This window comes from Lampetra planeri, unplaced genomic scaffold (assembly GCF_965212315.1).
Source record: "Lampetra planeri unplaced genomic scaffold, kcLamPlan1.2.h2 scaffold_169, whole genome shotgun sequence".
NCBI lineage: Eukaryota > Metazoa > Chordata > Hyperoartia > Petromyzontiformes > Petromyzontidae > Lampetra > Lampetra planeri.
Genome location: NW_027614424.1, coordinates 50634 through 65000, shown reverse-complemented (window position 1 = coordinate 65000; position 14367 = coordinate 50634). Strand labels below are relative to the sequence as shown.

The 14367-nt window shown below is 46.4% G+C and overlaps 1 protein-coding gene across 1 annotated transcript in view; it reads right to left on the bottom strand.

Moving 5' to 3' along the window:
• Positions 1 to 14367, bottom strand: part of LOC144739755 (uncharacterized) — a gene marked incomplete at its 3' end in the record, with an annotated part of 130317 nt that overhangs the window by 105048 nt on the left and 10902 nt on the right. Inside the window, exon 2 of the mRNA XM_078622657.1 lies at positions 8331 to 8465. Within this exon, the coding sequence (XP_078478783.1) occupies positions 8331 to 8465 (135 nt within the window). The remainder of the gene's footprint in view (positions 1 to 8330; positions 8466 to 14367) is intronic.

Here is a 14367-nt window from a genome sequence, read left to right as displayed (position 1 = left end):
CTCACTCACTCTGTAGGACAGAGGGATATCATACAAACTACACTCACTCTGTAGAACAGGGGGAGATCACACAAACTCCACTCACTCACTCTGTAGGACAGGGGGAGATCATACAAACTCCACTCACTCACTCTGTAGAACAGGGGGAGATCATACAAACTCCACTCACTCACTCTGTAGGACAGGGGGAGATCATACAAACTCCACTCACTCACTCTGTAGAACAGGGGGAGATCATACAAACTCCACTCACTCACTCTGTAGAACAGGGGGAGATCATACAAACTCCACTCACTCACTCTGTAGAACAGGGGGAGATCATACAAAGTCCACTCACTCACTCTGTAGAACAGGGGGAGATCATACAAAGTCCACTCACTCACTCTGTAGGACAGGGGGAGATCATACAAACTCCACTCACTCACTCTGTAGGACAGAGGGATATCATACAAACTACACTCACTCTGTAGAACAGGGGGAGATCACACAAACTCCACTCACTCACTCTGTAGAACAGGGGGAGATCACACAAACTCCACTCACTCGCTCTGTAGAACAGGGGGAGATCACACAAACTCCACTCACTCACTCTGTAGAACAGGGGGAGATCACACAAACTCCACTCACTCGCTCTGTAGAACAGGGGGAGATCACACAAACTCCACTCACTCGCTCTGTAGAACAGGGGGAGATCACACAAACTCCACTCACTCTGTAGAACAGGAGGAGATCATACAAACTCCACTCACTCTGTAGGACAGGGGGAGATCATACAAACTCCACTCACTCACTCTGTAGAACAAGGGGAGATCATACAAACTCCACTCACTCTGTAGAACAGGGGGAGATCACACAAACTCCACTCACTCTGTAGGACAGGGGGAGATCATACAAACTCCACTCACTCGCTCTGTAGAACAGGGGGAGATCACACAAACTCCACTCACTCACTCTGTAGAACAGGGGGAGATCACACAAACTCCACTCACTCTGTAGAACAGGAGGAGATCATACAAACTCCACTCACTCTGTAGAACAGGGGGAGATCATACAAACTCCACTCTCTCACTCTGTAGAACAGGGGGAGATCATACAAACTCCACTCATTCACTCTGTAGAACAGGGGAAGCCCATACAAACTCCACTCACTCACTCTGTGGAACAGGGGGAGATCATACAAACTCCACTCACTCACTCTGTAGAACAGGGGGAGACCATACAAACTCCACTCACTCACTCTGTAGAACAGGGGGAGATCATACAAACTCCATTCACCCTGTAGAACAGGGGGAGATCATACAAACTCCACTCACTCACTCTGTAGAACAGGGGGAGATCACACAAACTCCACTCACTCACTCTGTAGAACAGGGGGAGATCACACAAACTCCACTCACTCCCTCTGTAGAACAGGGGGAGATCGCACAAACTACACTCACTCAGTCACTCGTTTGTGGGCAGTGTTGAGTATCTTGGCAGTGTTGAGTCTATGGTGCAGTGTTGAGTCTATGGGCAGTGTTGAGTCGATGGGGCAGTGTTGAGTCGATGGGGCAGTGTTGAGTCTATGGGCAGTGTTGAGTCTATGGGCAGTGTTGAGTCTATGGTGCAGTGTGTAGTGAGTCTATGGGCAGTGAATCTGTGGATCTCAATGTATGTACCGTATATTGAACTTTATTGCACTGTACATAGCCAACCATGCTAATTGGAGGTGTGTGTGGGGGGGGGCCCTTCCATCCAGCAGTGGATTGATCGTAACCCCCAGGGGACGGTGCCGAAAGCCGATGAGAGGTGCAAATATAAACAGAGAAAATCAAACGAGACGCCGCTACGGACAAACGCGACGCTAAGCCACGGCAAACACCATCGATCCTTCGCATCGGATTTCTCCACCGGTCATCAAACCGCGTGGAGGCGCGCGGGAGGAGGGCTCGCTGAGTAAGGGGAGGGGCGGGTGGGATGAAAAGCGGGCGGGGGGGGGGGCTAGGAGATGTTAACTACCTCGCCTGGTATACAGGAGGTCGTGGGTTCCATCCCTGCTGCTGTATATGTGGAGTCTGCATCTCTCTCTCATCATCATCATCACGGTGGCTATGAGATGTTAACTACCTCGCCTGGTATACAGGAGGTCGTGGGTTCCATCCCTTCTGTTGTATATGTGGAGTCTGCGTCTCTCTCTCTCTCTCTCATCATCACGGTGGCTAGGAGATGTTGACTACCTCGCCTGGTCTACAAGTGGTCGTGGGTTCTACCCTGACCCTGACTCACACCTACTGCTGCTGTATATTTGGAGTCTGCGTCTCTCTCTCTCACTCTCATCATCATCACGGTGGCTAGGAGATGTTGACTACCTCGCCTGGTCTACAGGAGGTCGTGCGTTCGATCCCGACCCTGACGATGCCTGCCGCTGTATATTTGAAGTCTGCGTCTCTCTCTCTCTCACTCTCATCATCATCACGGTGGCTAGGAGATGTTAACTACCTCGCCTGGTGTACAGGAGGTCGTGGGTTCGATCACGACCCTGACGATGCCTGCTGCTGCTGTATATGTGGAGTCTGCGTCTCTCTCTCTCTCATCATCATCACGGTGGCTAGGAGATGTTGACTACCTCGCCTGGTCTACAGGAGGTCGTGTGTTCCATCCCTGCTGCTGTATGTGGAGTCTGCATCTCTCTCTCATCATCACGGTGGCTATGAGATGTTAACTACCTCGCCTGGTATACATGAGGTCGTGGGTTCCATCCCTGTTTTGCTGTATATGTGGAGTCTGCATCTCTCTCTCTCATCATCATCACGGTGGCTAGGAGATGTTGACTACCTCGCCTGGTCTACAGGAGGTCGTGGGTTTTATCCCGACCCTGACGATGCCTGCTGCTGCTGTATATGTGGAGTCTGCGTCTCTCTCTCTCATCATCATCACGGTGGCTAGGAGATGTTGACTACCTCGCCTGGTCTACAGGAGGTCGTGGGTTCGATCCCGACCCTGACGATGCCTGCTGTTGTATATTTAGAGTCTGCGTCTCTCTCATCATCATCACGGTGGCTAGGAGATGTTGACTACATCGCCTGGTATACAGGAGGTCGTGGGTTCGATCCCGACCCTGATGATGCCTGCTGCTGCATATTTGGAGTCTGCGTCTCTCTCTCTCTCATCATCACGGTGGCTAGGAGATGTTAACTACCTTGCCTGGTATACAGGAGGTCGTGGGTTCGATCCCAACCCTGACGATGCCTGCTGCTGTATATTTAGAGTCTGCGTCTCTCTCTTTCATCATCATGACGGTGGCTAGGAGATGTTAACTACCTCGCCTGGTCTACAGGAGGTCGTGGGTTCGATCCTGACCCTGACGATGCCTGCTGCTGCTGTATATTTGGAGTCTGCGTCTCTCTCCTTCTCATCATCATCACGGTGGCTAGGAGATGTTGACTACCTCGCCTGGTCTACAGGAGGTCGTGGGTTCCATCCTGACCCTGACGATGCCTGCTGCTGTATTTGTGGAGTCTGCGTCTCTCTCATCATCTTCAAGGTGGCTAGAAGATGTTGACTACCTCGCCTGGTCTACAGGAGGTCGTGGGTTCGATCCTGACCCTGACGATGTCTGCTGCTGCTGTATATTTGGAGTCTGCGTCTCTCTCCTTCTCATCATCATCACGGTGTCTCTCTCTCATCATCACGGTGGCTAGGAGGTGTTAACTACCTCGCCTGGTCTACAGGTCGTGGGTTCGATAATAATAATAATAGTTCAATTTATAACGCGCGCAAATTTGCGGACGTAATGTCCACAACTCAAGAGTCGCTCGATCTCGACCCTGACGACACCTGCTGCTGCTGTATATTTGGAGTCTGCGTCTCTCTCTCATCACGGTGGCTAGGAGATGTTAACTACCTCGCCTGGTTTACAGGAGGTCGTGGATTCTACCCCGACCCTGACGATGCCTACTGCTGTATATTTGGAGTCTGCGTCTCTCTCTCTCTCTCATCATTATCACGGTGGCTAGGAGATGTTAACTACCTCCCGACCCTGACGATGCCTGCTGCCGCTGTATATTTGGAGTCTGCGTCTCTCTCCACGCGCCTTCACGTGGATTTTTCTCCAGGTCCTCCGTTTTTTTTCCACCTCCACGTCACATGTGGAATCTACGTCACCGAGTTGGAGAGTTTGTGGCTACTGCTAGACATTCCAGCACGTGACGATGGCGATAATAAGCCACTTCCATGGGTCATCATCTGCGGTAGTCAGGGTTGCTTCTGAACAAAGGTATGTGTAGAGCAGGGCTGGGGAACGTCCGGCCGTACAAGGCCCGCGAAATCATTCGGTGTGGCCCTGCCAAGGCAACTGCAGGCGGGACTCGAAATTCAATAAATCTAGGAGCAAACCTGGAAAAGCAGTTGCGAGTAGCGGCAAAATCATCAACGTACTCTTAGTTTTTTCGGTAAAGTCACTACGTAGGTAAAAAAAATGAAATTAAAATTAATAAAAAATAAAATAATATAAAATCACGACGACGTTTCGGAGGCAACACAAGTCTCCGTCATCAGGTGGGAACCGTCACAGCCAGATTTGCTGCATCAAGTGAGGCCGGGATTCCAAGATGCAAGCTCTAAAATACAAGTTAAGGGGGAGGAGAGGATGGGGGGGAGCTTATCAGAATGTGGTAGCCAATGAATGGAACGTATCGGGAGGAGGGGGGGCTAAAAGGGGAAATTATGTCTTGATGCCCTTTACCGAATGTTGACATCCCCGGCGTTTAAAAGGAGAGTTTAACTCTCCTTTCTCGTATTTGATTGTCAGCAAACACTGGTAAAACAACAAGATGGGCATTTTCGATTGAAAGCTTTCGTGACTGCAGGGATTCATCTTCTTGGTTCTTTCGGTAAAGTCACGTAGAAGGGAAATAATAAAATAATAAAAATAAAACATAATAAAATAGAATTTAAAGCTTTCGTGACTGCAGGGATTCATCTTCTTGGTTCTTTCGGTAAAGTCGCCACGTAGAAGGGAAATAATAAAATAATAAAAATAAAACATAATAAAATAGAATTTAAAGCTTTCGTGACTGCAGGGATTCATCTTCTTGGTTCTTTCGGTAAAGTCACGTAGAAGGGAAATAATAAAATAATAAAAATAAAACATAATAAGATAAAATTCTCACGACGTTTCGGCCACAACGCAAGCAGCCGTCCTCAGGTGAAGAACAGGTCTGTCGGAAAGAAACGTCGTGAGAATTATTTTATTATGTTTTATTTTTATTATATTATTATTTTCCTTCTACGCGACTTTACCGAAAGAACCAAGAAGATCATCAACATACTCTTAGTTTTTTCGGTAAAGTCACGTAGGTAAAAAATGAAATTAAAATTAATAAAAAAATAAAAACAATAAAATCTTGATACAGCAAATCTGGCTGTGACAGTCCCACCTGCTGACGGAGACTTGTGTTGCCTCCGAAACGTCGTGATTTTTATTATTTAATTTTTATTAATTAAAATTTCATTTTGTTACCTACGTGACTTTAACCGAAAAACCTAAGAGCACGAATCCTTGCAGTCACGAAAGCTTCAAATCTAGAACATCATCAACACCGGCTAACATCACCACACGCCTCACCGAAGAGAAGCAGTTCCAGCCCATCGCATTAGGGGGCGAGTTAATTAAATGTTTGAGCAAATATAACGGGCTAATTTTTTTTAAGTTGATCATTTTGTGTGGCCCGCGAATGATGTTACAAATATCCAAATAGCCCTTGGCAGAGTAACAGCGCTGGCTGCCGACTGAAAGTGGTAACTGCAGTGTACGGCAGCAAGCGCGCTAGGGCTGAACAGAGGTCGCAACCGGGTACCCGATACCTGTACCCTACCCGATACCCGGCTACCCGTTTGCGACCCTGGTGCGGCCGGGTACGGGTAGGCCGTGAGTCACTGGTGAGTCACCGTTTGTCACTCATTTCCCAACGTCTTGTCTCTTCTCACAATTCAAGTTCCTAGAATCAACCCACCCGCGCCTGCAACAGGGCTTCATCCCAGAGGTCGCAATCGGGTACCCGATACCCGTACCCTACCCGATACCCGGCTACCCGTACCCAGCCGGGTACGGGTACGGGTAGCCGTTTGCGACCCTGGTGTGGCCGGGTACGGGTAAGGAATCAAAACCCGTTTGCGACCTCTGGGGCTGAACGATTTGGGGAAAATATCTAAATGCGATTTTTCTTCTTTCAGATATTGCGATTGCGATTTAATTTGCGATTACATTTTTTTAAGTCAAGCTTCAGTTCAATATTCACTGTGTAATAGATTTAAAACGTGCGATGGAGCATTGCCACATGATACCATCAAAGTATCAACTGCTCTAAAAGATTCTAATGCAAGGATGAGAAGTTAAACGATATGAATTGGTCCCAACATATATTTATATAAAAAAATGTTTAATAGATCAAACATAGAACTATAGTTAAGTAAAATAAATAAAGTTATCATAATAAAACATATATGAACAATTCCAATTAGAAAGTAATAGGACTTTTCAAATCGCAAAAAAACCGCAGCCTTTGCCATTTGATAATCGCGTTGTTTCAAATTGCGATTTCGATTTGAAATCGATTAATAGTTCAGCCCTAACACACATCAGCAGGCAACAGTAAACACGGGGGGGGGGGGGGGGAGAAAACTAGGGCAGAGTTCACGGAGAGGTCCATCTGGAAGTCCCAGTAACCCTCCGTCCTCTGGTCTAACACCGTTTGAGATGAGGCTCAAAAGAAAGCTGTCTCTGGTGTGGACCAGTCGGTTTCAATGACGATGCAAATATTATGAGAATGTCTTTTTTGTTTGTATTCTGACCCACAAGCATTGTGGTTAACGTGGACAAGCGTTCTGACCACAAGAATTGTGGTCAATGCAGACATGATTCCTTGTAAAAGGTTTCAGTTTGGTGGTTTAACATCTTAACACCTGTTTTGTTGCCAGAAAAAGGGGAAAAATCTATTATCATATTTTGACACTGGCAAAGGAGATCCCATGATGTAGATGCTCACCCGGAGCTCTCATTACTCTGATAGTGCATTGTCTTTGTGCTGTGTACGCCTTTTGGCGTCCTCTGGTCTAACACCGTTTGAGACGCGGCTCAAAAAAAAGCTGTCTCTGGTGTGGCCCAATCAGTTTCAAAGACAATGCAAATATTATCAGAGTGTGTTTAATTTAGATTTTAGTTTTCTATCTACGTGACTTTACCGAAAGAACCAAGAATACTGCGCCATAGACTCAACACTGCACCATAGACTCAACACTGCACCATAGACTCAGCACTGCACCATAGACTCAGCACTGCACCATAGACTCAACACTGCACCATAGACTCAACACTGCCCCATAGACTCAACACTGCCCCATAGACTCAACACTGCACCATAGACTCAGCACTGCACCATAGACTCAACACTGCACCATAGACTCAACACTGCACCATAGACTCAGCACTGCACCATAGACTCAACACTGCACCATAGACTCAACACTGCCCATAGACTCAACACTGCCCCATAGACTCAACACCGCACCATAGACTCACTGCCCATAGACTCAACACTGCCTATAGACTCAACACTGCACCATAGACTCAACACTGCACCATAGACTCAGCACTACTCATAGACTCAACACCGCACCGTAGGCTCAACACCGCACCGTAGACTCAACACCGCACCGTAGACTCAACACTGCCCATAGACTCAACACTGCCCATAGACTCAACACTGCACCATAGACTCAACACTGCCCATAGACTCAACACTGCCCATAGACTCAACACTGCCCATAGACTCAACACTGCCCATAGACTCAACACTGCCCATAGACTCAACACTGCCCATAGACTCAACACTGCCCCATAGACTGAAAACTGCACCATAGTCTCAACACTGCACCATAGACTCAACACCGCACCATAGACTCAACACTGCCCCATAGACTCAACACTGCCCATAGACTCAACACTGCCCATAGACTCAACACTGCACCATAGACTCTACACTGCACCACAGACTCAACACTGCACCACAGACTGAACACTGCAACCTAGACTCAACACTGCCCATAGACGCAACACTGCACCATAGACTCAACACTGCCCATAGACGCAACACTGCACCATAGACTCTACACTGCACCACAGACTCAACACTGCACCATAGACTCAACACTGCACCATAGACTCAACACTGCACCACAGACTCAACACTGCACCATAGACTCAACACTGCACCATAGACTCAAGACTGCACCATAGACACCACACGGGGAGGGGAGGGGGGGGGGCACCTTCTGCCCTCTGCGCGTCTCACCGAGGAGCGACTGGAAGAGGCTGCTGCCCAGGATGGTGACGACACGCTCGATGGCTCCACGCAGCCGCGCGTCCCCCGGTGACGCGGCGAGCCGCGCGTGGTACTCCTGCAGTAGGCCCACGGCGCGCACCGTGTCTGGTACGGGGGAAGGGGGAGGGGGGGTAGGGGGACGCAGAGCAGAACCGTCGCGGTGATGAGACGTTAACAAGTTGTAGATTACACTGTTGGAACCTCATTTGCCAGTAAAAAAATATGATAATTGGTTTTTTACCCTTCTATCTTGCAAAAAAACTGACACTTTTTTTTTTACAAGGAGTCATGTTTGCATAGACCATACATTATCAGAGTTGTGTTTTTTGTTTGCATTATGACTGCAGGTATTGTGGTCAATGCAAACGTGACACCTTGTAAAAAAAGACGTCAGTTTTGTTGCAAGATAGAAGGGAAAAAAAACAATTATCAAGATGGAGATTAGTCCACACACGGTGTAGAAGGGAGTGAGATGGAACAGGTGGAGATTAGTCCACACACGGGGTAGAAGGGAGTGAGATGGAACAAATGGAGATTAGTCAAAACACGGGGTAGAAAGGGAGTGAGATGGAACAGATGGAGATTAGTCCACACACGGGGTAGAAAGGGAGTGAGATGGAACAGATGGAGATTAGTCCACACACGGGGTAGAAGGGAGTGAGATGGAACAGATGGAGATTAGTCCACACTCGGGGTAGAAGGGAGTGAGATGGAACAGATGGAGGTTAGTCCACACACGGGGTAGAAGGAAGTGAGATGGAACAGATGGAGATTAGTCCACCAATTCGATCCAGACCCTGACGATGCCTGGTTGTATATTTGTTGTTTTCGCGAGGAGATGTTAACTACCTCGCCTGGTGTGCAGGAGGTCGAGGGTGTTCGATCAAGACCATTTCGTCTGCTGTTCATGTGGAGTCTGCGTCTCTCTCTCCCCATGGTCGCGTGGATTTTTCCCCGGGACCCCCCGGTTTTTCCCCCATCCACATTCGGAATCAACGTCACCACGCGTCTTAAGAGCATTTCGCTTCGGCTATGAATTTCCACGCGACGATAAGCCGACTTGATTGAGCTGCAATGATTTGCGTCAGCCAGGGTCTCGTCTGAAAAAATAGCTACGTAGCTCAGCGGTGGGGCTCTGTCCGGTACAATAATAAGTAATATTTAAAAAACACTTTTTTAAAAACACTCTTTTATGATGATGAGAAAGAGAGACACGCAAACTCCAAATATACCGCAAGGGTAAAAACCTATTGTTATTTTCCATCCTTTGATACTGGCAAACGAGGTCCTATGACATGTGAGAATTAGTCTACAAACAGGCACGCGTATTATTTAAATAAGTAATATTTTTGTTTTACTTTTTTTAAAACACGATTTTATGAAATGTACCGTACTAGTAATGGCAGAACTCCACGACTCCAGGAAGTGGCCCCGAAGCTTGCCACAACGTAAGGGGCCGTGGTGATTTACAGCCAACGTCAGTTGAGCGTGGACAATTAGACCCAAGCCGAAAGATAACGTGTAAAAAAGATAGTTTAAAAATATATATTTTTTATGATGGAATATAGTATTGTCACCAGTATGACATAAGCATACGAAGTTTGCAGTCAATACCACATTGGGAAGTGGGTTCAAATTTAGTTAAAATATTTGAGGATTCAACAACGACGACAACAACAACAACAACAGACAGAGTGAGTTAAATAAAAGCGTGTAAAATGTTTAAAAATCTATATTTAAAAATTTTCATGATAGAATATAGTATTGTCATCAGCATGACATAAGTATACCAAGTTTGCAGTCGATACCACATTGGGAAGTGGGTTCAAATTTAGTTAAAATATTTGAGGATTCAACAACGACGACAACAACAACAACAGACAGAGTGAGTTAAATAAAAGCGTGTAAAATGTTTAAAAATCTATATTTTAAAATGTTCATGATAGAATATAGTATTGTCATCAGCATGACATAAGTATACCAAGTTTGCAGTCGATACCACATTGGGAAGTGGGTTCAAATTTAGTTAAAATATTTGAGGATACAACAACGACAACAACAACAACAGACAGAGTGAGTTAAATAAAAGCGTGTAAAATGTTTAAAAATCTATATTTAAAAATTTTCATGATAGAATATAGTATTGTCATCAGCATGACATAAGTATACCAAGTTTGCAGTCAATACCACATTGGGAAGTGGGTTCAAATTTAGTTAAAATATTTGAGGATTCAACAACGACAACAACAACAACAGACAGAGTGAGTTAAATAAAAGCGTGTAAAATGTTTAAAAATCTATATTTAAAAATTTTCATGATAGAATATAGTATTGTCATCAGCATGACATAAGTATACCAAGTTTGCAGTCAATACCACATTGGGAAGTGGGTTCAAATTTAGTTAAAATATTTGAGGATTCAACAACGACAACAACAACAACAGACAGAGCGAGTTAAATGAAAGCGCGTGCAAATATTATTGGTTCTTTCGGTAAAGTCACGTAGAAGGGAAATAATAAAATAATAAAAATATTAAACAATAAAATGCTCACGACGTTTCGATTGCAACACAAGCAGCCAATCATCATCAGGTGTGAAAACCACAGCGAGAAAAACAAATTCAAGATTTTTTTTTTTTCAAAAATTGTTTCGTTTCACAGGTATACATTTTATAAAGTAAATAATTTAACATTCCTATACTCTGCACCCCTGCCGTTTTTAAATCCTTCATATTAAGTTCGCTTGCTTGCTTACGACCGTGCAAATCTTTCGGTCGTTTTTTAATCCACTTCCCGTGATCCAATCGAGCTGACATTTTGCACACAGACTCGTTGTGCGTGACTATTAATGTTCGTAAAAAAATTTTTCCAAAATTTTACACTTTTTAAGACTAAAATATTATATTTAATTACCAATTGCTTAATGGTGCAATGCAATCATCTGTCCCATAGGTGGCAGCCATCTCAAGCCAGAGGACGAGAGGACTCTAGCCGCCACGCATATAAAGGATTTATAGTGAAAAACTTTGTTTTTACGAGTTATACTTGTTTTTTATTGCGTTTTATTGCCGATGTAATGTCCTGACACCCCAGTCTCCTACTGGACGTGTGTGAAAAACAGCGTTATAGCTCGTCATAGAGTTCATCTCCATATATATAAAAGGCAAAGTCGTGATTATGTGTGTCTGTTCAAATTGTTTAGCGTACTTCCCGACATGCAACAAACTTGAAATTTGCCATGTGGGTACTTTCCAGACTGTACACCATGCAGACATTATAAAAATACAACTTTTTGGGGTTTTTTTTGGGGGGGGGGGGGCTCAATAATACATGTATTTTTTGCACGGCAAGTGAGCTGTGACGTCACATCTGTCACGTGACCCGCGCACGTGGAAGCGTAACACATTGTAGTGTAGCGGGTAGCGCGCCGCGCTACGAACCCGGCGACCCGAGTTCGATTCCCGCTCACGGCCACCACCGGTGACGATTATTTGAACCGGTCCTGGGCCTCCCCTAGGTCGACTCAGCCTCAAACGAGTAACTGCTGTGGTGTGTGAACATCGCCACTGGGGAGACAAAGGCGGTCGGGCGTGGTGCTGGCCACCCACCCCCTCGTGTGCCGTGCCGGCCTTCATAGGTGCTCGCTAACAGCACTTGCCCCTACAGTCTGTTAAGGCTATACAGCGGATCTTTGTGTGTCTGTGTGTCTGTCTGTGTGTGTGTGTGTGTCTGTGAGTGTGTCTGTGAGTGTGTCTGTGTGTGTGTCTCTGTGTGTGTGTCTCTGTGTGTGTGTCTCTGTGTGTGTGTCTCTGTGTGTGTGTCTCTGTGTGTGTGTCTCTGTGTGTGTGTCTCTGTGTGTGTGTCTCTGTGTGTGTGTCTCTGTGTGTGTGTGTCTGTGTGTGTGTCTCTGTGTGTGTGTCTCTGTGTGCGTGTCTCTCTGTGTGTGTCTCTCTGTGTGTGTGTCTGTGTCTGTGTGTCTGTCTGTGTGTCTCTGCGAATGTGTGTGTCTCTGTGTGTGTGTCTCTGTGTGTGTGTCTCTGTGTGTGTGTGTCTGTGTGTGTGTGTCTGTGTGTGTGTCTGTGTGTGTGTGTCTGTGTGTGTGTCTCTGTGTGTGTGTCTCTGTGTGTGTGTCTCTGTGTGCGTGTCTCTGTGTGCGTGTCTCTGTGTGCGTATCTCTGTGTGTGTCTCTCTGTGTGTGTGTCTCTGTGTGTGTGTCTGTTTGTGTGTGTCTGTGTGTCTGCGAATGTGTGTGTGTGTCTGTGTGTGTGTCTGTGTGTCTGCGTGGTGAATCCAAGTCCCGGGCGAAGCCGGGTAGGAAACCTCGTAGTTTTAACGTCACCACACATCACCGTCACATTATCTACGGGGGGGGGAGAAGGGGGGCAGGGGGGGGGACGATACTGTTTTCGCTTCACGCGATTTACCGCTCAATGCGTCACCTTTCAGCACCGCATTGACCGCCACCGCCACCGCGTTTTAAACCAAGCCAGCGACTCATCGCACACACACACGCGTGTTGATGAACAGCAGCGACGAGCCAGGAATTACAAATCTGTGGTGGTGGTGGTGGCGGGTGTTAGTCAACCCGAGGGGTAAAGCGGTGGCTGCAGCTCAGAGCTCTACAATCCTCCCTGACCTGTGCCAGTGTGCCGCAGAGAATCCCCGGCTCGGATTGGGCCTGTACAGCCATCTGCGCGCACTCGTCAAAACCCAACAAAATGACAAACTTTTCGATGTAAAGCTTTCGTGACTGCAGGGATTCATCTTCTTGGTTCCTTCGGTAAAGTCACGTAAAAGGGAAATAATAAAATAATAAAATAATAAAACATAATAAAATAATTCTCACGACGTTTCGGCCACAACGCAAGCAGCCGTCCTCAGGTGAAGAACAGGTCTGTCGGAAAGACAGCGTCTGAATGAATGTCTTTCCGACAGACCTGTTCTTCACCCGAGGACGGCTGCTTGCGTTGTGGCCGAAACGTCGTAAGAATTGTATTTTATTACGTTTTATTTTTATCATTTTATTATTTCCCTTCTACGTGACTTTACCGAAAGAACCAAGAAGACAAATGACAAAACGTGCCATGGTCATCATCAACTACAATGGACAAACAAACGACAGAGAACGAGAGAAATGGACAAAATCTCTCCCTCACACTAAATCCCAGTTGGGGCTGGCGGGCGGGCGGGTGAGGGGTGGATTTGGAGGTCATCTCATCATCTCGGTGATCTGTTGGGCATTAGCTTTGCTATGAATGGAAAGATTAGCGCCGCGTAAGTAATCGCGAGGAGGTGGTAATGCCACGCAAACGCGCGCACAGCCACCGCTACTACCGCACTGCCCGACCAGATTTCGCTGTGATTCTAGCGAGCCTGGCTTTGACGATGAGACACCAGAGGTCGCAACCGGGTACCTGATACCCATACCATACCCGATACCCGTACCCTACCCGATACCCGGCTACCCGTACCCGGCCGGGTACGGGTACGGGTAAAAAATTCTAACTTAGCAAATTTTGAAACACGTAATAAACCAGGCTATGCGTTAATTGTGTGTTAACCGACTCTCTGTGTTGTATTACATCACATTTCGATAATTTACTAGGTTATTTAATTTTCGTGTGCTTGTCTCCTAATTTTCAGGTTTGCCTCCCGTGCCGCGTCTATCATCTCACTTACAATGGTAGTACGTTGGCGTGCACTCATTGATCTCCCCGCCCTCTCCCTCCCCCCGTCCCCTCCCCCTCCTCTCTATATTTAAGGGACCGTCACAGAAACGACCATCTCTTTGTGCCGATTTGTGTCCTCTCTCTGTGTGCCGTTGTGATGTCTGTCTGCTTGTATGTCTGTCTATAGTTTTCTAGTTAGATATTTGTTGCTCACACTTAAAATTCTAACTTAGCAAATTTTGAAACACGTAGTCAACCAGGCCATGCGTTAATTGTGTGTTAACCGACTCTCTGTGTTGTATTACATCACATTTCAATATTTTACTAGGTTATTTAAT